Source organism: Drechmeria coniospora, chromosome 01 (genome assembly GCF_001625195.1).
Source record: "Drechmeria coniospora strain ARSEF 6962 chromosome 01, whole genome shotgun sequence".
Lineage (NCBI taxonomy): Eukaryota > Fungi > Ascomycota > Sordariomycetes > Hypocreales > Ophiocordycipitaceae > Drechmeria > Drechmeria coniospora.
In genome coordinates this window covers 9,963,272-9,986,426 of record NC_054389.1, presented here as the reverse complement: position 1 = coordinate 9,986,426, position 23,155 = coordinate 9,963,272, and the positions used below count along the sequence as shown (strand labels likewise).

The window sequence follows — 23,155 nt, the reverse complement described above, 5'->3', positions numbered from 1 at the left end:
GTACAGTTCAATCATACTGTGCAGCTACAGTACCTGTACGGAGTACAAGTATTACTTACTGTACATATACTAAGTATATTCTGTAAACCACACCTCATCCATCACCGATAGCTGGTTCATCAATGGCGCAAGTGTGTACCTCGATGTATCATGAATGCAGCCCTGAAAAACATCACATGAGCAATGCTCCAAACACGAACATGGTCGTCATGTCATCTCTGGGATATATCGCCATCCCAAGACGCCATACCCGAGGTGCTGTTTCGACGACGTTAACCCTGGGTCTTAGGCCATGATGATGATGAGGGAAACAAGGACACCTACGGCTGTGATTCCTCTTCAACTACAGTAATCGTCACGTGATATTCAGTTTTGAGATGCAGAGAATGACATTGCTACTAGACTGTAACTTCACAACGATCGAGATGAACGAGCATCATGATTCCTGTGTCCGGGTCAAAGGGCAGTCTCTAACCTTCGGCAGGTACCGCGCCTGGCAGGCTTGAGGACCGTGTGACAGACTACCTGTATTCTCCGCCTACAACAAACGAGGCAGAAGCGTGAATGCCCCGTGCCCCCTCAGCACCACAATGCCATGAACAACAGAGTCGTGATGGGCTATCACCAATGAGAAGAGGCAACATCCACATCATAGCATGGCCATGCTCCTGACCATGGCCATCATGGCATCACAGGCACGGATGGCAACGACATGGCAACTGCGAGACGCCAAGTGGACATGTCGGATAATTGGTAGAAAACGAATGTTTGATTTTCGCTATGCAAAAGAATTCATAAAAAGTCTGCCTTTCCAGCATCGTCCATCGTCATAAGCCAATGCAGGCCAAAGGCTCAACACAAGGGTATAGGTATATGTCTACATATACAGATCGAATGCCATCATCACACCAGTCTGGCTATGCCAACGCTTTCATGCCGCAACTGCTTCCACATAGTCGCCAGGACTTGCGACCGAACCTGTTTTTCTTTAGGCAAAGAATCGCTGAGCCCGGCGCGGGCTGCGCTTGGAATTGGCACGCGTGATCTGGATGGCGGCCGACTCGCCTGGGGCGCACTGGGTGCCGGGGGCCACCGGCTGAGTGGTAGACCACAAGCCGGACGCGCAGCGCTGGAAGGATGTTCCGCCGATGCAGTTCCACAAGCCCTCGGTCGAGCACGGGGTTCCGGCCTCGTGGCTGCCGGTAGAATTGCTGCCGCTGCCCACGGTGCTGGTGGTCGGGACAGGCGTAGGGTCGGACGAGGGCATGTCCAGGAAGACGCCGCCCGGGCCGGGCTTGCTCGGCTGGACGGCGTTGTCGTTGCTGGGAAGGGGGTTGCCGGCGTCGGGTGACCCGTAGTTGGGCTGAGGACGGCTACCGCCGCCTGTCTGGCATCCAGTGCCCGTCGGGGCGACGAGCATGGCCGATCCCGTCGTCGAGCCTTGGAAGTTGTCGAGGTCGTTGCCCGGGTTCGGGAACTTCAGGTCCGTGCTCCCCATGGTTCCGCATTCGTTGCCGATGTTGGCGACGAACATGTCGGGCAGCGTGTCCAGGAAGCCGCTCGAGCCGGCGGAGCCGGTGACGCTCATGGGCGCGCAGTTCATGTACATCTCCCGGTTGCCCATCTTGTTGAACCAAGTCCAGGCGATGGTGTAGTTGCCGCTGGAAAGCTTGCTGGGGATGGTAAAGTCGTACTTGTAGGGGTCGTCGGCCGCCGCGTTCGCCGGCAGGTTGCCGGCCTGACCCTTGGCCGGGCAGCCACCCTCGATCGACTTGATGACCTTCCAAACCGAGTTCTTGGTCGGCTTGAGATCGGTCGTGACCGACACCTGGCAGGAACCTCCGCCGTGGACGGCCGAGCCGGTGAAGGAGAGCTGCTGCTTGCTTCCCTGGGCGTAGACGTTGCTCGGGCTGTCGTCGTAGCTGTACTTGTAGCCGACTTTGCAAGGGAAGTCGGAACCATCGGCGTTGAGGGGCGCGTTGTCAAGGACACCCTTGTTGAACGGGACCGGGTTGTTCATCTTCATGTGGGCGCTGGCAACGGTGGCGAGGCCCGAGATGACGTACGTCTTGAGAGACATGCTGCTGCAAAGGTGTGTTTGATGATGATGAAAGTTTGGGGATCTTATCGTGCCGGACGAAAAAGAGGGGCGTAGATGTAGAAATAGTCCTCCTCAAGAGTTGAGCGGGAGTGCAAGGTGACGCGAGGATCAGGAGACGCTAGGTCTGCAAAGTGGTCAAGCAAACAAAGGCAGGCTTTCGGGAACCGGAAACAAACACACAAAACGGCGAGGGAGTGTAGAGTCTGTCTGTGACGACAAAGCACCGTTTTGGTAAAGAAGAAGAGAAGCGAAGCGAAGTGAAATGAAGGGAAGTCTGCTGTGGATGGAGCCCGGGAATCGACAGGTTGCGGACGGAGCCAACAGGTCTTATACGAGGCCGGCCCATCGACCGCTCGGGTTTGCCGTGCACCAGAGTCCACAGGGGCCAAGACCATGGGACGGAAGAAGGAAAGCGTTTGGTAGAGAAACGGAGGTGAGAGAGGGCTAGCCTCCCACCGAGGTGGTGGCATTGGCGCCATGGGATATGGACCAGAGGGGCGATGAATGATTTGATGGACCCCTATGGCATCGTAAAGGTGGTCACCCGCCGGCGAATGGCACGCATCAACGCCGTCGTCGGTGGGCTGCGTCAGAGGGTGCGGCGTCCAGAACGCAGAGTGTATGGTCCATATCGTCGTTTCGAAACGCACCGGGCCGGGCAGGGGTTCGCGATGGCTGAGGGAGTTAGTCCAGCAAGCCAGTGATTGGCCGGCGAGCCAGTTTCGGAGTCATGGCGAAAAAGTAATAGTGCGAACTAGCACGACACTACGACGACTAGTGGCATAGCTGTGCGAGGGGCCGAGGGCAGTTCGATCCGATGATTATGATCCCCCACATGCTTGGCTGTGGCGGCAGGGTGTCCCTGAGCATCTGCAGCCCGTCCCTCCTTGCCTGCATCTGAATGCCGGCGTCGGGCTGGTGGTGCTCATTGTTGCCGATGCCCTGTGACGACGACGACGACGACGACGATGGGGTGAACGGTTGGAATCAACGGATGGCTGACCCTAGCTATCGCGTCTTCCGTCTTGACCAATGCTCATGCTCATGCTCATGCTCATGCTCGTGCCGATACGTTCGTCTTGTCGGTTCGCTTTGTCGGGCAAGGGGCACGTACGGCAAATCCCGTACGTGCATCGGCATCATTGCGTACGGTGTTCCGTAAGTATTATTTAGTTGCAGGTATCCGAAGGCGTACCTGCGCCAGCACATCGTGCAACGGAAGCCAACTGTTGGTTGGGTGGTGGTGGCTGCTGGATGGTACGTACCGTGCTCGTCCGCAGCAGCAGCACCAATGATTGTGGCCCACCGGCGTGTCCGCAGAGAGACGTGCTGCGGCCATCTGCCTCAGATAGGGGTCCACAGCACATCGCATCGACTTCTGCAGGGGTGCTGCCGCACCAGCTGCGCACGCGGCCATTCCAGGTAGGGGTGGCACTGATGGCTGCGCAGTGGGCATCTGCCCATTCGTCCGTTTCCCCCACCCCAGGGACGGCCGGCAGTGCCTTGCAGATGCCAGCAACGGCTGGTCGATCCCTCCCCTGCATCTCTCGCCCCTGGCTGAGCGGTGGGTCCATCAAACCGCTGCCTGCCTTTGGCATCTTCAACGGAATGCCCTCGCCAGTGAGAGTTTGTTGGCCAGTCTGCAAGATGGTGCGGCGTGAGTATGTACACGCATATATTGCCACTAACTGTTGCGCAGAGCACTGCTTGGTGGAGGAGTTCGAAGTGGGCTGGGGGGAGGGGGAGAGGGCTGGACGTTTTTGTGCTATTGTTGGTCGTTTGTTCTCATGGTTGAGCTGGTGTCCTGATATTGTCCAGCTTGCTGGATCGCAGAAAGGTGCATGCCAGGGTGCCAGCGGTATCCGTATACGTGGAATTGGGACTGCAACTCTGCCATTTAGAATGCCGGTCTGAGGCAGGGGGAGAAGTTGTCGTCGATGGCCGAGTCCTCGTCACGGATGACTCCCTTGTGGCTGCTGCGACCAGGGTCGGGTCACTGTGTCGTTCATGGTTCATGGCGCAGGGCGGGCCGGCGAGGCTTCCCTACAGTTGTCGTCGTCGTCGAAGAAATCACCCGTTTGTCAGGCCTCCAAGCCATGCCGCGTAGCCGCTTCGATCATGGCTGCCTTGTGGTCGGTGCCGCATGGGTCGCCCGAAACTGGGTCCGGGGTTTCAGACTAGAAGGTTCCTTGGTGGGGAGTGCTGGTGACGTGAGGGCTGAGCGATTTAGCGGACGGAACGGCCATGTTTGGAGCGCCACAGGCGAGGCCACCAGGGGGGACGAGAGCTCCGAGGTCCCTGTGAAATCTTTGATGCCTGCATTTGCCCTGGTGGCGCGATTCTTGGCCAGTGCCCTCGCGGCTTTTCGCGCGTGAGCATCGTTGAGCAGCGGTGAAGGTGGTGAAAGCAGTGCAAGTATCACAGGCCCAGGTGTGGTTGAGCAAGTCGGAAATCTGAGACCCTGCGTGCGTGGATGTGGACGTACCCTTTCCCGCAAATGCACACTGCACTGGTGCATTGTACTCCCACACGGTATTGGTGTATGCAACGAGGGGAAGAAAAGCAAGAAGAAGCCATCTTCTTCCACAGCGCGACCTGCATCGGTCACAGTGTGTAGCACTGGCGGTGAAATGGGTGAGAAATGAATGTCCACCTGGTTGTGGTTGGTCTTTGGTTGCTCCTGGCCTCTCTGGCATCTGTCCGACGGTGCGGAAATTATGCGTCTCGTTCCTCACCCCCTCCCCACCCCCTCTTTTCCCTGCCATCTATGCCCCTGATCTCCGTCCCCCTAATCTCTGCCACGTGCATGTTGATTAACGAGCTGGCAAGGTTGCGAATTGACCCTCTGTGGTCGTACGCTTATGCTTGTACCAACATCTAGGCTACTGCCGACACCATGTTCATGCGGTTACGGAAAAGGAGAATAGTATGCACCCCATCAAACAATCACCAGGCTGACACTCATCATGCAGCAACGTCTGACGATAGCTTCTCTCACGAACTGCGAACCATTCGGCGACGGTCTGTCAGCATAGCAGAGTTCTGATGAGCCTCCTTTATTCAGCTCGGCACGGGGATCGACATAATACTCGCCTGTCCCCCCCCCCCTTGCGGACCCAAAATCTGCATTTTCGACCCGCCCTTCCTGCTATTGTTGGCATTTCCGTTTGGGCCAGAAGGAGGGGCGCTCACTCGCTGGGATAGGTTTCCATGACCCTGCCTGGTCAGACTTCCGCTGGCTCACTGTTCCTCGCGCGGTAATTCCTCCCCAGTTAAGCCCCGACATCATTCATCTGAACCAGATGACTGCCGTTTTCGAAAGAGGTGGAACTTTGCCAATGATGATGCCTGCGTGAGCCATCTATCTGTAAGTAGGAGTATATCTGGCTCGTATTACCTGCTCAGGATGTCTCCAGGCACGTAGAGTAACCAGGAGGTCGCTTCCCCCTCACACGTCCACGTAGAACCGCTTGCATATTTGCATAAGTTTGTCACCGCCGTCTTCAATAAGCGAAATTTTGTAACGAGTCCCCTAAGTCCCACCGTAAGGCGGTCATCGCTCGCGACCACCGTACTTTGAATCGCCATCATTTATTACTTGAAATAATCATGAATAATGGGATAATGAATAATGAGTACCATAATAGGACGGACGGAGTCAGCTAGCAATCGGGCAGTGAACTTCTGCGTCCCGGCCAATAACCCACGCTGTTTTCTGTGGCACCGTCAAACCTGTCCATATAGTTGCCTCGTCCCACGCAGCGCAGACCTGACCTCCGATGCCTAGTCCGCGTTTCTCACACCAAAATAATGTGCCCGTAACTGATATTCTAGGCAAAACCAGTCGGCGAGGCGGAAGAATCGGCGCACCGGCTTCGTCATGGCGATGGCACTCGCTGCCAGCCTTTTTCAGGCTTCTGACAAATGTAAATTATCAAGCAGCGCTTTTCAAAGCCGCCTCGTCGGGGCCTGCGAGAGACGGAGTCAGTCGGAACATTAAACTCGAATGGCACCTGGTGGTGACGGAGTACTTACCATCACTGTACGCCCAGTCGCCTCGAGTCCACATGCCCATTTTCTCTCGGCGGAATTCTTCAAAGTCCCACTCGCGCTTCTCTAGGTCTTGCGGGACAAGAAAAATATAAACCGACGTCTCCTTCACGTCTGTAACAACCTCCTTGCCTCCTTGCTGGTCCAGCACCTCTACCTTGACCTTCACACGCTCGTATTCTGACCCCTCAAATTCATCCAGCTTGTGAAGGTTGGCAGAGGTCAGGCCAGTTGCGAGAATGCCTCGCACGCTGTGTCCCTTCTCCGCGATTACAGCTGGGTAGTCGGCATACTGCACTCGGTGACGGCTATGGTCCTTGAGGATGGCGGGAATGAATGTGTGAAGGCTGCGGAATGCCTTTGGGGGGTTAGTGGTGCCGTAGCAGACGCTGAAAAAGACCTCAGGGGCCATCTACTGCCGTTAGTACATCGTCGGGGAGAACAGAGGCCCAAGGGGTAGGTACCAGAGTCCCTGCGTGAGCCATTAGCCGTTGACTCCATGCAAGCTGCGAGCTCAGGGTACATACCATAAAAGAACGCCGTAAACTCGCCGCTCATTTTGCCAACTTTGTCGAGGCGGATGGAACAGGCTGCAAGGCGTTGACGGGATGCGGAACCGTCGCCGAGATGTCGGCCGACGATGGGAATCCTGGTTAGATCTAGGGCAAATCTCCCCAGAAGGCACAAGGGCCAGGAAATGTAGCGTCCGGATACAGCGTCGTAGTCGACAATAACGGCAGTTGTCAATGGGCCTGTTTCCTGCGCACTGCCCGGAGTGGTGGTATGAAACGGGTATCGAAATCAATGGCACCAGGCGGGGAGCCCAATCTGGCAGACAGTGCAGTTGAGCGGAGGCAGGCCCTGATATCGTGTCGTTCGGAAGCAATCTGATATGCGAGCAAGCGTACAACAAAAATTCGCTGCCAAAAGCAAGGTGTGATACCATGCACAACCTTTGAAAGGCAGGAAAAGTGAAGGGGAAGGGGAGCAGGTCCAAAGTCGACTCTCAGTGGGTGGTGCTTGAGGCATGCGTCAGGCAGACCAAGTGAATGCAAGAAGGAAAGGTCCACAGCGGGCGGAAGGAGATCGGTCCAAGATCTTATCGATTGCTTACGTCTGGTTGGGGCTAGTACCTGTCATGTCGATATTAGTATCATTTAAGTACAGTAATACAGGACGGAGTGCAATGCAAGTTCTTATAAGCACCTGCAGCACAGTATTAAAGTAAATACTCCATACATGAATGACAGCATGTACTCCGGACTCCGTACTGTACTTGTACTGTAGGTGCAGTACAGTATGTCGTCAGCGAAAAGCGGGGCGCTCCAGCAGAGCAGCACCAGTAAGGTGGCCGGCTTTAGCGTACCACTGACTCCTCAAGTCAGTGACGTTCAGCCGATTGTCCAATGGAAGAAAAGGCAAAAAAGTTGCCCAGCGCTACTCGGTACCGTCGTCAGCGCTTACCGTCCGTCAACCTGCTGGACCTTTTCTGCTTCAAAATTGCCCGAGCGTCTACAAGCAGCAAAAGGACACATTCTCAAAATGGGCTCCAACGTCAAGGTACGATCGGCGGCCCTCGCCCGCGACACCAACGAGACCAAGATCCAGCTGGCCATCAACCTCGACGGCGGTGCCTTTCCGGCCGACACGGACCGCGAGCTGCTCCAAGGCTCGATGGCGCACGCCTCGCAGTCGACCGGTTCGCAGACCATCTCGGTCGACACCGGCATCGGTTTCCTCGACCACATGCTCCACGCGCTGGCCAAGCACGCTGGCTGGAGCCTAGCCCTTCGATGCAAGGGCGACCTGCACAGTCTGACCCCAGCCGGCTGACGTGCGTCCGCCCCGTCCGCTGACCTCGTGGCAGTCGACGACCACCACACCGCCGAGGACTGCTGCATCGCCCTCGGCTACGCTTTCAACAAGGCGCTCGGCACCCTCGCCGGCGTGGCCCGCTTCGGCTACGCCTACGCGCCGCTCGATGAGGCCCTGTCCCGCGCCGTAGTCGACCTCTCCAACCGTCCCTACAGCGTCGTCGAGCTCGGCCTGAAGCGCGAGTGGCTCGGCAAGCTGAGCTGCGAGATGGTGCCGCACTGCCTGCAGAGCTTCGCCCAGGCGGCGCGCCTCACGGTCCACGTCGACTGCCTCCGCGGCGACAACGACCATCACCGGGCCGAGAGTGCCTTCAAAGCTCTCGCCATCGCCCTCCGCACCGCCGCGGCGAGGGTTGAGGGTAAGGAGGGCGAGGTGCCGAGCACCAAGGGGACGCTGAGTGCCTAGGTGGACGGGGCGTGCACGGCGAGCCGAGGGTCGAATCAAGTGCCGAAACGACGGGGGACGGGGCAGGAAGGAATGCATCTTGTTCTAGTGTGGAGACGGTGGCAAGGTTACATATGGGCATCGATGATGGTTCTGCAAGTAGGTACATATATCGAGAGACATCATTGCACAACGGTCGGTGGACGGAGAAGCGGAGCGGGGTGAGGGTTCACACGGCACGCCGCTGCATCTTGCATTTCTGAACGCCAGCGTTCCCCGGAGACGCAAGAGATGGACCACGAACAAGATCTAGACCATGCGGATGGCATGGGGAATGTCGACAACACCCGACAAGGCCGGCGGTATGGACGGCCGCTCAAGTGCGATAGTCGCCGTTGATGGTGACGTAGTCGTGGCTGAAGTCGCAGGTGTAGTGCACGGTGCTCTTGTCACCCGTGCCGAGCTTGACGAGGATCTCGAGGTCTTCGGCCTCGAGGATCTCGCTGGCACGCTCCTCGTCGACCTCCTCGGGCTCGCCGTCAACGAGCAGCTTGAGCTCCTGGGAGCCGTCGGTCGGGACAAAGGAGACGTTGGTCCGCTCCGGCACGATCTCGGGCACGTCGTTGACCGGCTGTCCCGGCGGCGAGATGAGCGAGTAGCCGGCGGCGCAGAGGATGCGGCCCCAGTTGGCGTCCTTGCCGTATAGGGCCGTCTTGACGAGGGGCGAGAGGGCGATGGCGCGGGCGATGGCGCGGGCCGAGAGCTCCGAGGCGGCGTCGACGACGCGGATGGTGACGAACTTGGTGGCGCCCTCGCCGTCCCGGACAATGTACTTGGCGAGGTCGGTGGCAAAGGACGTCAGGGTATCCTGGAAGGCTTCGTAGTCGGCCGACTGGTCCGGCGACGACAGCTCCCGGCCGCCGGCGGCGCCGTTGGCCAGGAGGGCCACGGTGTCGTTGGTCGACGTGTCGCCGTCGACGGTGATGGAGTTGAAGGACCGGTCGACGGCGTGCTTGAGCAGCGGCGTCATGATGGCGGGCGCGATGGGCGCGTCGGTGGCGAGGATGGTCAGCAGGGTCGCCATGTTGGGAGCCAGCATGCCCGCCCCCTTGGTCATGCCGGCGATGCGGTACTCGATGCCGGGCGACGACGGCAGGGCAAAGGAGCGGGACATGAGCTTGGGGAAGGTGTCGGTCGTGCAGATGGCCCTCGCGCAGTCGAGCCAGTGCCTGTGCGAGCCGCCCGCCTTGTGGTAGGCAACGGGGATGTGGTCGATGATCTTGCGGATCGGCAGCCTATCCATCGGTGCGTCAGCGCGTGGCCGGTGAGGCGGGAGGCCTGCAGCCGGGCAAGATTGGCGTCGAGGCAGGAGGCCAGGCAGCCGGGAGGACGGCGGCCAGGTCCACTCTCGGGGTCTCGCCTCTCACCTCTGTCCGATGACGCCGGTGCTCATGACAATGGTCGAGTCGGGCACGCCGACCCTCTGATCCGTCGTCCGCGCCATCTCGGACGCATCCTCGAGGCCGCCGATGCCCGTGACGGCGTTGGCGCAGCCCGAGTTGACGATGACGCTCCGCAGGCCCGCGTTGGCCCTGCTCTCGAGCACCTTTCGGCTGAAGGTGACAGGAGCCGCCTGGAACTTGTTCTTGGTGAAGACGGCAGCGGCCGAGCAGGGACGATCCGAGGTGACGAGGGCGAGGTCCGGCTTGGTCGTGTTGCCGGCCTTGACGCCCACCAAGATGCCCGAGGCGGTAAATCCTATCGGATACGTGCCTGACACCGGCACGTACTTGGCCTTGGCCGCCGGGATGGCGCCGTTGAGGCTGGAAGAGTAGGCGCGCGTGAACTTCATCACGGCGCCCGAGGTTGCTGCCTTTGGTCACTCTCCGAGTCGGTTGTGGGTGTGCCAGTGGAAGCGAGAGAAGGCGAGGCGTTTACTTTCGTAACTAAGTAAAATACTTACTCCGTTCCTAGTATGTAATAATAGCCGGCACCGCATTACTCCGTACCTTGAAATTTACAAGTAATAAGTATTACTCGACTAGGCGTGCAACTAATAATAATTACAGTAAGTTCGGTACTCCGCGCTTTAGTCAGTACGTCTATTATTTTTACTTTGCACTTCGCAAGTGCAAGTAAGTAAGTACTTGTACTTACAGTACGGAGTACGGAGTACTTTGCTTGTCAATCGAAGTTACTATTCCTCTTTCGGTTACAAGGGCGCTCTTGTGCCTTGCGTTCGACAAGCCATTGGTGCCGGAATTTCGTTATTGCTCTTCCTAGCGCCATTGGTTTTGGCGACCGACGCCCCCAGCTTCGACGCTTGGTTGTAATTTTCTACGCGGTTGTCTGTCTACGTCGTGACTTGCTTGCATATCTCATGTCGTCCTCGTGAGTCGTTCCTTGATTATACCCAAGCCAGATCCTGAGCCCTTCACCTCTCGTTTCCAGAAGGGCCTGCCCTTTGCCTAGACACTCCTTGGCCTTGAGTTTTGGCCGTCATTGGTTTCCATTCGACTCTCGAGTCAATTGTTTCGCGACAGCTTGTCAACAGCCACACTCTCGATCAGGGAGCGTCTCGACCACCCAGCACCTCGACTAGCCAGAACATTGACGTCTGCGCCGGTCGCCAAGCCAAGGCCCAGCATCCACCGCCCTCTCCCGGATGGAAGGAGTGCTCGCGTCTCGTAGACGCCGATGATGCAGCCATGTCGGGGACCACTATTGACGACGTCGTAAGACGGCTCAGTACCACGGACATCGGTACGTTCTCGCCTGCAACGAACACGCATTCCCCCTCTGGGGTGGCCGAGGCTGACAATAATTGGAAAACAGAACCAAGACTGAAGCTGGAAGCTGCGACGACCCTTCGCGACAGCTTGGATCACTACACGAGCGGTCCCATCTATACTCCATTCCTGAAACGGTTGATGCCCATCTTCATCAATATCCTACGCGGACCATGCGTCTTTCAAAGCAACTCTACCGAGCAGGTACGCTGCGACCTGCGCCATGCGGACGTCTGGAATGAGATCTCGGAAAGCTGACAAGGACTAGAAACTCCGTCATTGCATCCTCGAAGTCCTTCATCGTCTACCAACCGCGCCAGCTCCTGCTGAACCCTTTGAGCCCTACGCCGAGGAGATCTGCGAGCTGCTCATGCAACTCGTCCGAACCGACAATGAGGAAAATGCGACACTATGCGTCAAGGTCACATCGGACATTATGCGCCATCAGCATAAGGTTCTGCAGGGAAAGGTTCAGCAGTTCCTCACCCTCATCCAGGAACTCTTCGAGCAGATGGATCAGGTCGTGAGGGAGCAGCTGGATAATGCAACGCCCGCTGTATCTTCGCAGGCTGGCGCGCCCTCGACGCCAGGGAGCTCTCAGACTAATTTTCAGTCTCCCCGTGCCGCATCGCCCGTCGCCTCCGTCTCGGATCTCGGAGTTGACCCTCAGCAGCAGAACCGGCCGCTCCTGAAGGGCATGCAGTCCTTCAAGGTTCTCTCCGAGTGCCCCATCATCGTCGTGTCTATATTCCAGATCTACCGTGCCACGGTGACGCAAAACGTCAAGGCGTTCGTTCCCCTCATCAAAAATGTCCTGTTGCTCCAGGCAAGCGCCCAGAAGCAGGCCCACGCCGAAGCGGCGGCCAAGGGCAAGATACACACCGGCGTGAGCCCCGCCGTCAAGAATCGAGCGGCCTTTGGCGATTTCATCACGGCCCAGGTCAAGACGATGAGTTTTCTGGCCTACCTGCTTCGTCAGTACTCGCAGCAGCTTAACGACTTCCTGCCGACACTGCCGGACGTTGTCGTCAGATTGCTTAAAGACTGCCCGCGGGAGAAGTCGGGGACGAGGAAGGAGCTGCTCATCGCTATCCGGCATATTATTAATTATAATTTCCGGAAGATCTTCCTGCCCAAGATTGACGAGCTTTTAGATGAACGAACCCTCACGGGCGATGGACTCACGGTCTACGAGACCATGAGGCCCTTGGCGTACAGCATGCTGGCCGACCTCATCCACCACGTCCGAGACTCGCTCAGCCCGGAACAGATTCGCAAGACTGTCGAGGTCTACACGAGGAATCTCCAAGACAACTTCCCTGGCACCAGTTTCCAGACCATGAGCGCAAAGTTGCTCCTCAACATGGCCGAATGCATCGCCAAGCTTCCCAATAAGGTAGATGCGAGACATTACCTTATTATGATCTTGAACGCAATCGGCGACAAGTTTGCTGCCATGAACCGCCAGTATCCAAACGCCGTCAAGCTCTCGAAGCAGTACCGTCAGCAAGCCGACGCTGGCACCCCGGAAACGTACCTTGCCGACCGGGAGAACTGCCCTGATTGGGATGAAACCGACATATTTTCCGCCGTTCCTATCAAGATATCGAATCCTCGCGACAGAGGCGCCGATCCGGTGGTGGACAACAAATTCCTGTTCCGGAACTTGATGAATGGTCTCAAGAATACCTTCTACCAGCTACGAACCTGCAACGTCGGCACCCCGATCGACCCCCAGAACGCGCCACCGCATTGGCAGGATGTTTCCTACGGCTTCACTGCCGAGGAGGTCAACGTCGTCATCAAGTTGTTCCGCGAGGGCGCCTACGTCTTTCGATATTACGAAATTGAAAAGCCTGCGACCGAATCCCAGTACATGTCCCCCGTCGAGTACATGGCAAACTTTTACATGGTTTCGAGCAGCAAGGAAGAAAAGGACCTTCTGGAGACTTTTGCCACCGTCTTCCATTGCATCGATCCTGCGACCTTCCACGAAGTCTTCCAACAAGAGATTCCACGACTTTACGACATGACCTTTGAGCACACTGCCTTGTTACATATACCCCAGTTTTTCCTCGCCAGCGAGGCCACCTCACCCAGCTTCTGCGGCATGCTTCTTCAGTTTCTCATGGAGCGCATCGATCAGGTCGGATCGGCCGATGTCAAAAAGTCCTCCATCTTGCTCCGACTCTTCAAGCTTGCCTTCATGGCCGTCACCCTTTTCGCCGGCCAGAACGAGGCCGTTCTTCTGCCGCACGTCGTCAGCATCGTCACCAAGTCCATTGAGCTGTCGACAAAGGCGGAGGAGCCGATCAACTACTTTCTGCTTCTGCGGTCCTTGTTTCGCAGCATCGGTGGTGGCAAGTTTGAGCAGCTCTACAAGCAGATCCTTCCTCTGCTGGAGATGCTGCTGGATGTCCTCAACAGCCTGCTCATGGCGGCGCGAAAACCCTCGGAGCGGGACCTCTACGTGGAACTCTGCCTCACGGTTCCCGCACGGCTCAGCCACCTGCTGCCGCACCTGAGCTTTCTCATGCGCCCCCTGGTCGTTGCCCTGCGGGCGGGGACCGAGCTCGTCGGCCAGGGCCTGCGGACCCTGGAGCTCTGCGTTGATAACCTCACGGCGGATTATCTTGATCCCATCATGGCCCCAGTGATTGATGAGCTCATGACGGCCCTTTTCAATCACCTCAAGCCCCATCCTTACAGCCATTTCCACGCTCACACAACCATGAGAATATTAGGGAAGCTCGGTGGCCGCAATCGCAAGTTCATGACCGGCGCCGTCCCCCTTGCATACAAGGGGTATGCGGATGATTCCTCAAGCTTTGATGTACGACTCATCGGGTCAAAGAAGGATCGGGCGTTTCCGGTAGATCTGGGCATCGATGTTGCCATCCAAAAGCTCATGGAAGCGCCAAAGCTCGGCAAGAACAACCAGAACCGTCAGCTTGATCAGACCTACAAGACGCAAGCCCTGCATCTGATCAAGGCTCAGCTCAAGCTCCGTATCGGCTTTGACCAGCTCCCCGATGACTTGCCCCGAGTCGTGCGGCTTCAAGCCCAAGATCTCCTGGCGAGGAAGTTTGACATCAACTTTGCACCCTTTGAAGTCTCCAACCGCGAAAAGTCCATCCCGAAAAAGGACGAGCAGGACGGGTTGACAAAGCAACTGTTGAAAGCAATCATGTTTGCCGAGTCGATCCCGGATTTTAAAGAGGAGGCAGATGCATTCCTGCTTGATGTCTGCAGACACTTTGCGATCATCGAAGTCGGCAGGTCCTTGATCGACCTCAAGCGTAACTTCAGCCCCTTTGATCCTAATGCCGGAGAGGGCCCGCTCAACATCGATACGAGGATTCTGTCGGACGCAATCGTTGAGTCGCTGGCGTCTGATCACCCCGACGTGCGGGATGCGGCAAAGGGAGCGATTCGAGAGCTGTATACCAGCACTGCCATCATCTTCGGTTCCGAAATGAACGTCGGCCGTCTTCCTCTCTTCACCCACCTTAGCAGTACATTCTGTCACAGCTGTTACGAGGAGGAGTGGTTCACCAAGACCGGTGGCAGCCTCGGCATCAACTTCTTGCTTACGGACCTCGACCTTGGCGACGCTTGGGTAGCCTCGAAGCAGACTGAGTTCATCCGGGCACTCATGTATGTCATCAAGGACATGCCTCAGGACCTTCCGGAGAGGACGAGGTGTCTGGCCCAGACGAGCCTTCAGGTCTTGCTCACGCGTATCACCAAGAACATCAAGAAAGAGGATACACTGCCCATTTCGCAGCCGAGCGGGCAGCCTCCTGTGAAGCAACCTCGACTCGCGCAGATATGCATGCAGCTCAACAACGAGCTCTCGCATATGAACAAGTTTGTTCGAGAAACGGCCAAGCAGTCACTCGAGCTCATTGCCAAAGCTGCAGGCTGCGAGGTGTGGGAAGTCCTCGATCCCTACAAGGAACGGTTTTTGCAACCGATTTACTCGAAGCCGCTCCGAGCTCTCCCCTTCAGCACCCAAATCGGCTACATCAATGCCATGACCTATCACATGAGCCTCAAGAACGATTGGGTCAAGTTTGATGACAACCTGAACCGATTGTTGATGGAGTCCTTGGCCTTGGCCGATGCAAACGACGAGTCCCTCGCTAACAAGCCTGCGGAATTCCGAACCCATGAGCACATTGTCAACTTGAGAGTGTCCTGCATTCGTCTGCTCAGCACCGCCATGACGTTTGATGAGTTTGCTAACAATCCCACCAAGGGAAAGATCCTTTCCGTCTTTTTCAAATGTCTCTACTCGGAGTCCCAGCCGACCATTGCCGCTGCCAACGACGCCTTGAAGTCGGTTCTGGCTGTTGATCGGCGTCTGCCAAAGGACCTGCTGCAAGGAGGGCTCCGGCCGGTGCTGCAGAGTCTGTCTGACCCGAAGCGGCTAAGCACTCATGGCCTCGATAACTTGTCAAGGCTTTTGAAGCTCCTTACAAGCTATTTCAAGGTCGAGATTGGAACACGACTCCTTGACCAGATCGATAGCATCGTTGAGCCGCAGGCTTGGCAACAGATTTCCTTTACATTTTTCGAGCAGCACACGCAGATGAAGGTCATCACCGCCATTTTGAACATCTTCCACCTCCTTCCGTCCCCTGCTGAAGCCTTCAAAGGCCGTCTCATCGACTGCTTCCTGGGGCTGGAAGACCGATTAAGGAGGACCATCCACAGTCCGTTTCGCGCTCCTATTTACCTTTACCTAAACAGGTATCCAAAAGAAATATGGGCATTTTTGCTTGGGAGGTTGGACGACCTTAAGCATGGTCGGCTGTTGGCCCAGGTTCTGCGGCATCCCGACAGCGGCCCGCTCCGAGAGGTCGCCACCGAGAATTTGGAAGCTCTCATCAGTAAGTGCAACGATGCGATGAGCCAAAACAACGAGAAAAAGTACATCGTCGTTATCAACACCATCCACGTACTCGATTCTATAAGTCAGTGGCCCAGCACTAGTGGCTGGATGGATAAGAAGGAGCACATCTCCTGGCTCAAGGTTGTGGGCAAGGACCTAGAGAACCGCTTGCGAAGCTATACTCTTCCGGCTGTCCTCCGCCTGCCGGCCTACCAGGCTGCCGAGCAACTGATGAACGTGCTTGTCAAGGCTCTGGAGCGGAACCCGAAAGACTTGGACTCGCTTTTCAACTTGGTTGAATCGGTGACGAGCGACGATCTTAGGCCGACGCAGTCACTATTCTCCTTCATCCATGACAGCATCATCACGAGTCAATCGATGGAATTTTGGAAGACGACGTTCTTGCGATGCCTGGACGTATACGCGGGCAAGATGGCGTCCAACAAGACTAAATATTTCTTATTGCACTACATCGTCAACCCCATCGTCGCCATGGATGTCATGCGGCACTGGAACCATCCAGAGCCGAATAGGGCGCAGCGACTCATGGACCGCGCTCTCATCGACGCTGTCAGCACGAAAGTATGGAAGGTTCATCCCGAGATGGCTCCTGACGACCAAGCACAACCAGGTATAGATCACACTCGGTTTGAGGTTCTCCAGCTGTCGGCGATGCTTGTCAAATATTACCATACAACACTGCAGGAAGCGCGAAAGGATATCATTAAATTCGGCTGGACCTTCATCCGTCTCGACGATGTCATCAACAAACACGCAGCGTATGTAGTCATCGGGTACTTCATTGCCCACTACGAGACGCCGCCCAAGATTGTTAACCAAGTCTACTTGTCTCTGCTCAAGACGAATCAGAACGAAGGACGTGCTTTGGTTACGCAGGCGCTTGAATTGATTGCACCCGTTCTACCAAAACGATGCGGAGGAATTGGTCCGAACGAGCGCAACGCGCCGTGGGCCGTTGCTCCGCGTCGTATCCTCGCTGACGAGGGCCAGAACGTGCAGCAGATGACGAGCATTTTCCATTTCTTGGTTCGACACCCCGAGCTCTTCTTCGATGCCCGAGATAAGTACGTCAGCTTGCTCGTTACATCGCTGAGAAAAGTCGCGGCCCCGCCAAACCCGTCCCACGAGAGCAAGAAGCTGGCCCTGAACATGATGTGGCTCGTCTGGACATGGGAGCAATGGCGAGTCGAGGGCAAGAACTCGCCAGCACCGGCAGTGAGAGAGTCGTCTCAATCTCCAATGTCGCGCAAGCGCAAGTTTGAGGCGGATCAGCCCATGTCGTCACCGAGTGATGTCAAACCGCCTCTTCCGAGCGACAGAACTGAGTATCAGATTCCGCAAATACTTCGTCAAAAGATGATCAAGTATCTCGTTGAATTCATTGCTCAGCTCAACGAGAGATATCTACTCCCATCGGCAAAGCCTCGCGATCAAAGCATACCTTCTATCCCTATGCAGCCGCCAAACACCGAGCTCTGCAAGAAGGCCATGACTTTGCTACACAACTTGGTGCAGCCTCAATACTGGGGCGATCTTGAGCTTGACCTGTTTCCTAACGTGACCGACGTCATTCTCGGAAGTGACAGGACGCAAACTATTCTCAACGCTGACCCCACGGACAAGGACAAGTTCGACGAGCGCTTCCTCACCAATATCATCAACACTCTGCAGGTTGTCCGCATTGTTCTGAACTTTAAATCCGATGACTGGGTGCAAAAGCACATTGCTGCCATTCAGAAGGTACTGGAAAAGTGCCTTAAATGCGAAAACCCTGAGATCCAGGACTGTTTGCACCTTTCCGACAAGGCATACGATGACGGGCGCGATTTGAAATCCATCATCGACCGCGTGCTTGACGCCGTGCCTGAGGATACCCCAGCAGATGATGCAGACGCTGAAGCTGAAGCCGAAGCCCCGACATCGGAAATCGTCACGTATCTGTCCCAGGCAGCGACGGAGGCGATGAACAATTCGTCCTACGTCTCAGGCATCAATCTCCTTTGGTCCCTCGGGAAGCACAAGCCAGCAGTTATTGATCAGCACATCGCATCCCTTATGAAAGCTCTGCAGAGCAAGCATGCGAAGGAGCACGTGCAGCACTACAACGCCATCGCCAGCCAGGCTGCAAACGCGAACAACCGTATTCAGGATACCAATGCGAACCCTGGAGAGATGGCTGCGTACGAACTAGAGATCCAAACAAAGCTCATGATTAAGGAGATTCAGACGGTGGCATTGCGAATGGAGCATCTCGGAGACAACCGGCGACCTTTTCTCAGCGTGCTGGCAACACTGGTGGAAAAGTCTATGCACATTGAGCTCTGCACCGAAGTCCTGACCATGGTGGAGGGTTGGGTGTTCCGGTCCGAAGGGACCTGGCCAACCCTGAAGGAGAAAACAGCTGTGTTGCACAAGATGCTCTCGTTCGAGCATAGAACGGACCCGACAATGCTGGGCAAGTTCCTGGAGCTCGTTATCAGAATATATGAAGACCCCAAGGTCACACGGACTGAGCTAACCGTGCGCATGGAACATGCGTTCCTGATCGGCACCCGGGCAGCAGACGTCGAAATGAGGAACCGTTTCATGGCCATCTTGGACAAGAGCATCTCCAAGACCGCCAGCGTTCGTCTCTCTTACGTTCTTACCTCGCAAAACTGGGATACGCTTGCCGACTCGTACTGGCTTGCTCAAGCTTCTCAGCTCCTCCTGGGCGCGGTGGAGCTGAACACGAATATCCAGCTTCACGCAGAAGACTTCCAGCTCGCATCTGCCTCCCAGCTGGCCGCCGTCTACCCGAAGGACAGGGATTCCAGGGAGCCAAACATGATGCCCGATGACAAATTCGAGGCCCTCATAACCAGCCATCGCCGATTTGTCGCCGAGCTTGGTGAGGTCAAAGTTCGTGACATCATCGAACCGCTGGTGCAGTTGCAGCATGTCGATTCTCAGCTGGCTCATCAGCTCTGGGTGACCATCTTCCCGCTGTACTGGTCTGCCACGGTTCGAGACGAGCGACCTGAGCTTGAGCGCGGCATGGTGGCGTTGCTCACGAAGGACTATCACACCCGGCAGATCGACAAACGGCCTAATGTTGTCCAGTCTCTCGTCGAGGGAGCTGCCAAGACTTGGCCAGAGTGCAGGCTGCCGCCCCATGTGCTCAAGTTCGAGGCTAAGACCTACGATGCCTGGTACACGGCATTGGTGCAGCTCGAGAACGCGGCGATCAAGCCCCAGATGGAATCCTCCACCGTTCGCGAAAGCAATCTGGATGCTCTTGTCGAGCTGTATGCGTCCCTGCAGGAAGACGACCTGTTTTACGGCACGTGGCGTAGGCGATGTCAGTTTGTCGAGACCAACGCCGGTCTGTCGTACGAGCAGAACGGCATGTGGGATAAGGCTCAAAGGCTGTACGAGACGGCTCAGATCAAGGCGCGAACGGGCGTCATTCCCTTCTCGCAAGCCGAGTACATGCTCTGGGAAGACCATTGGGTCCTGTGCGCCCAGAAGCTGCAGCAATGGGAGATCTTGCAAGACTTTGCAAAGCACGAAAACTTTCAGGACCTCCTTCTCGAGTGCGCCTGGCGCAACACGGACATGTGGCAGGACGCCCAACACCGAGAGGCGCTGGACAATGTCATTAAAGGCGTCATGGATGCGCCGACACCGCGCAGGGCATTCTTCCAAGCGTTCATGTCGCTGCTCAAGTTCCACAACCAGCAAGAGCCCCCAGTCGAGTTCGCCCGTGTCTGCGACGAAGCAATCCAGCTGTCGATACGGAAGTGGCATCAGCTTCCAGAGAGGCTGACAAACGCTCACATTCCTCTGCTGCAGAACTTCCAGCAGCTGGTGGAGTTGCACGATGCCAGCGTCATCTGCCAGAGCCTCGCCAACACCAACTCTTCCAACCTCGACGTCAAGTCGGGTGAGCTCAAGTTGCTCCTTGGCGCCTGGCGCGACCGGCTGCCTAACGTCTGGGACGACATCACCGCTTGGCAGGACCTAGTCACCTGGAGACAGCACATCTTCAGCCTCATCAACCAGACGTACCTGGGACTCCTACCGCAGCAAACGCAGCAGAACGCAGGAGGCGCCAACTCGTTTGCGTACCGCGGGTACCACGAGACGGCCTGGATCATCAACAGATTCGCTCACGTGGCACGCAAGCACAGCCTACCGGAGGTGTGCATCAGCCAGCTGAGTCGTATCTACACACTTCCGAACATTGAAATCCAAGAGGCGTTCCTGAAGCTCCGCGAACAGGCCAAATGTCACTACGAGAATCCGGACGAGCTCTCGAGCGGACTGGACGTGATAAACAATACGAACCTCAACTACTTCAATCCGCAGCAGAAGGCCGAGTTCTACACCCTCAAGGGCATGTTCCTCGAGAAGCTCAGTCAGAAGGAGGAAGCCGACACCGCCTTTGGCACGGCGTTGTATTTCGACATTGGAGCGGCGAAGGCGTGGGCAGAATGGGGCTATTTCAACGACAGGAGATTTAAGGATGATCCCTCGGACCTCACGGCGGCTCGGCAGGCGCTTACGTCCTACCTGCAGGCCGCCGGCAGCTACAAGAACGCCAAGACACGCAAGCTTCTGGCCAGGATTCTCTGGCTGCTCAGTCTGGATGATGCCGAAGGCACAATTGCCGTGGGCTTCGACGACTTCAAGGGCGAGACGCCAACGTGGTACTGGATCACGTTCATACCTCAGCTGCTCACAGGCTTGGGTCACAAGGAAGCACCTCGCGTTTTCCAGATCCTGCTGAACATTGCCAAGTCTTACCCCCAGGCGCTCTACTTCCAGCTGCGGACGAACCGCGAGGACATGCATCTCATAAGGAAGAACCAGGAGGCAAAGGAGCGGGCTCGGCAGCGAGCGCAGTCGACGGCGTCCGCCGGTAAGGCCAGCGCGTCGCCATCGCTCGTGAAGCAGGAGACGCCAAAGCTGGAGGGAGGCGCTCCTAGAGGCAGCGTGGCAAGCGATGGGGATGCCGCCCGGGACAAGACGGAAGGCAAGGAGGCTAACACGGCCGTGCAGCCGGCCAACGCCGCAGGCCAGGGCCAGGATCAGCAGCCTGGGCCGAACCAGAAACGACCTCCGTGGGAGCTGACGGAGGAGATCATGTCGGTGCTGAAGACGGCGTTCCCGTTGCTCGCGCTGTCGATGGAAACGATGGTCGATCAGATCCAGAAGCACTTCAAGTGTCCGCCGGACGAAGACGCGTACCGGCTCATCGTGGCCCTCCTGAACGATGCCCTGACGTACGTCAGCCGGACGCCGGCTTCGTTCGCCAAGAGCGTGAAGCTGCCTGCGGCAACGGAGACTAACATCACGCGGTTCGCGGAGACGATCCTGCCCAACCACATCAAGAAGTCGTTCGAGGCCGACTTTGTGCAGGTGAAGCCGACCATGTACGAGTACATCCACAAGCTCCGGCGGTGGCGCACAAAGTTTGAGGAGAAGCTGGATCGGCGGGTCTGCCACGCTCCTCTGGAGGCTTTTTCCCCTCACCTCAGCGAGTTCCGATACCAGAAGTTCGACGATGTCGAGGTGCCCGGGCAGTACCTGCAGCACAAGGATAAGAACCAGGACTTCATTCGGATCGAGCGATTCCTGCCCAACGTGGACCTCGTACGGTCGTACAGCGCGTCGTACCGGCGGCTGAAGATGCGCGGCCACGACGGCAGCGTGCACTCGTGGGCGGTCCAGCACCCGGCGGCTCGACACTGCAGGCGGGAGGAGAGGATACTGCAGCTGTTCCGGCACCTCAACCAGACGCTCGGCAGGAAGAAGGAGAGCCGGCGACGCGATCTCCAGTTCACGCTGCCACTCATGGTCCCGCTCGCGCCGCACATCCGGATCGTGCAGGAGGACACGTCGTACATCTCGCTCCAGGCGGTGTACGAGGATCACTGCAGGCGGCAGGACGTGCCTCGGGACGACCCGGTGCTGTTCACGCTGGAGAAGCTGCGCGGAGTGCTCGAGACTAAGAACCAGGTTCGTGACGACGGCGTGGCACGGTCTGGAGACGGCCCAACGGCTAACGCGGCGCAGCAGGGCAAACTGGAGCTCACCCCGACGGCACGGCTGGAGGTGTTCACGGCCGTGCAGGAGAAGTGGGCGCCCCCGACGATTGCGCTCGAGTACTTCCAGCAGGCGTTCCCGCAGTTTGCCGAGTTTTGGCTGTTCCGGCGACAGTTCTCGTACCAGCTGTCGGCGTTGACGTTCATGACGTACATCCTCTACATGCACAACCGATACCCGTCCAAGATCAACATCGCCCGGGGCTCCGGCAACATCTGGGGCTCGGAGCTCATGTCGTTTATGAACTCGTCGAAGCCGTTCTTCACGAACCCGGAGCCGGTGCCGTTCCGGCTGACGCCGAACCTGCAGGTGCTCATGGGCCCGCTGGCGACGGAGGGCATCTTTGCGTGCTCGCTGATGGCCATCGCGCGCTGCCTGACGGAGCCGGAGCACGAGCTGGAGCACGCGCTGACGCTGTTCGTGCGGGACGAGATGATCTTCTGGCTCACGAGCAGCCACCGGAGCGGCATCAGCGAGAGCCAGCTGCGGGACTCGGTGCAGCTCAACAGCGACTCGATCGTGAAGCGGGCGGCTAGCCTGGCGCATAATCCGGCGGGCAACCTGCCGGCGAACCAGACGGTGATTGACGCCATCGCAAAGGCGGTGAACCCCATGAACCTGGCGCAGTGCGATGCCTTGTGGATGCCGTACTTGTGAGGGGGGAGAGTGTGCTTTCCTGGGAGAGCGTAATGAAGGATAAGGGAGGATGGGAAGGGGAGCAAGGGTGGCGGAAAGGGGGCACGACCAGCGGTCGTGGTTGTACAGTCAGCTTGTTGGACGAATGAAAAGGAACAGGACGAGGAACGAGACGATTTGAGCTGAGCAAGGCGTTTGGGGCCTGCAGGTCTGAATCCAATATTCATGTTAGCACTGTTATATTATACTGTTTTTATTTTATAGAGCATCGATAACTTGTGCCAGACACCGACCGCATATTGACTCCCGGAG

The 23,155-nt window shown here is 57.1% G+C and overlaps 5 protein-coding genes across 5 annotated transcripts; 2 read left to right on the top strand and 3 right to left on the bottom strand.

The window, feature by feature from the left end:
- Positions 1–988: 988 nt before the first annotated feature.
- On the bottom strand, positions 989–2,080 carry DCS_02642 (Chitin-binding, domain 3; the record flags this gene model as incomplete). Its single annotated transcript, XM_040799969.1, has 1 exon — positions 989–2,080. One exon carries the CDS (start codon positions 2,078–2,080, stop codon positions 989–991), a length of 1,092 nt encoding a protein of 363 aa, XP_040660852.1.
- Positions 2,081–6,035: 3,955 nt separating this feature from the next.
- On the bottom strand, positions 6,036–6,709 carry DCS_02641 (AIG2-like protein; the record flags this gene model as incomplete). The annotated part of the gene is made up of 4 exons (XM_040799968.1): positions 6,036–6,070; positions 6,137–6,563; positions 6,616–6,623; positions 6,679–6,709. The coding sequence occupies 4 exons, from the start codon at positions 6,707–6,709 to the stop codon at positions 6,036–6,038; spliced, it is 501 nt and encodes a 166-aa protein (XP_040660851.1).
- Positions 6,710–7,693: 984 nt separating this feature from the next.
- DCS_02640 (imidazoleglycerol-phosphate dehydratase) lies at positions 7,694–8,431 on the top strand (the record flags this gene model as incomplete). Its single annotated transcript, XM_040799967.1, has 2 exons — positions 7,694–7,964; positions 8,019–8,431. 2 exons carry the CDS (start codon positions 7,694–7,696, stop codon positions 8,429–8,431), a joined length of 684 nt encoding a protein of 227 aa, XP_040660850.1.
- Positions 8,432–8,786: 355 nt separating this feature from the next.
- DCS_02639 (putative glutamate N-acetyltransferase precursor) lies at positions 8,787–10,262 on the bottom strand (the record flags this gene model as incomplete). The annotated part of the gene is made up of 2 exons (XM_040799966.1): positions 8,787–9,705; positions 9,838–10,262. The coding sequence occupies 2 exons, from the start codon at positions 10,260–10,262 to the stop codon at positions 8,787–8,789; spliced, it is 1,344 nt and encodes a 447-aa protein (XP_040660849.1).
- Positions 10,263–10,790: 528 nt separating this feature from the next.
- DCS_02638 (histone acetylase complex subunit) lies at positions 10,791–22,864 on the top strand (the record flags this gene model as incomplete). Its single annotated transcript, XM_040799965.1, has 4 exons — positions 10,791–10,801; positions 10,965–11,173; positions 11,246–11,403; positions 11,468–22,864. 4 exons carry the CDS (start codon positions 10,791–10,793, stop codon positions 22,862–22,864), a joined length of 11,775 nt encoding a protein of 3,924 aa, XP_040660848.1.
- Between the last annotated feature and the right edge of the window lie 291 nt (positions 22,865–23,155).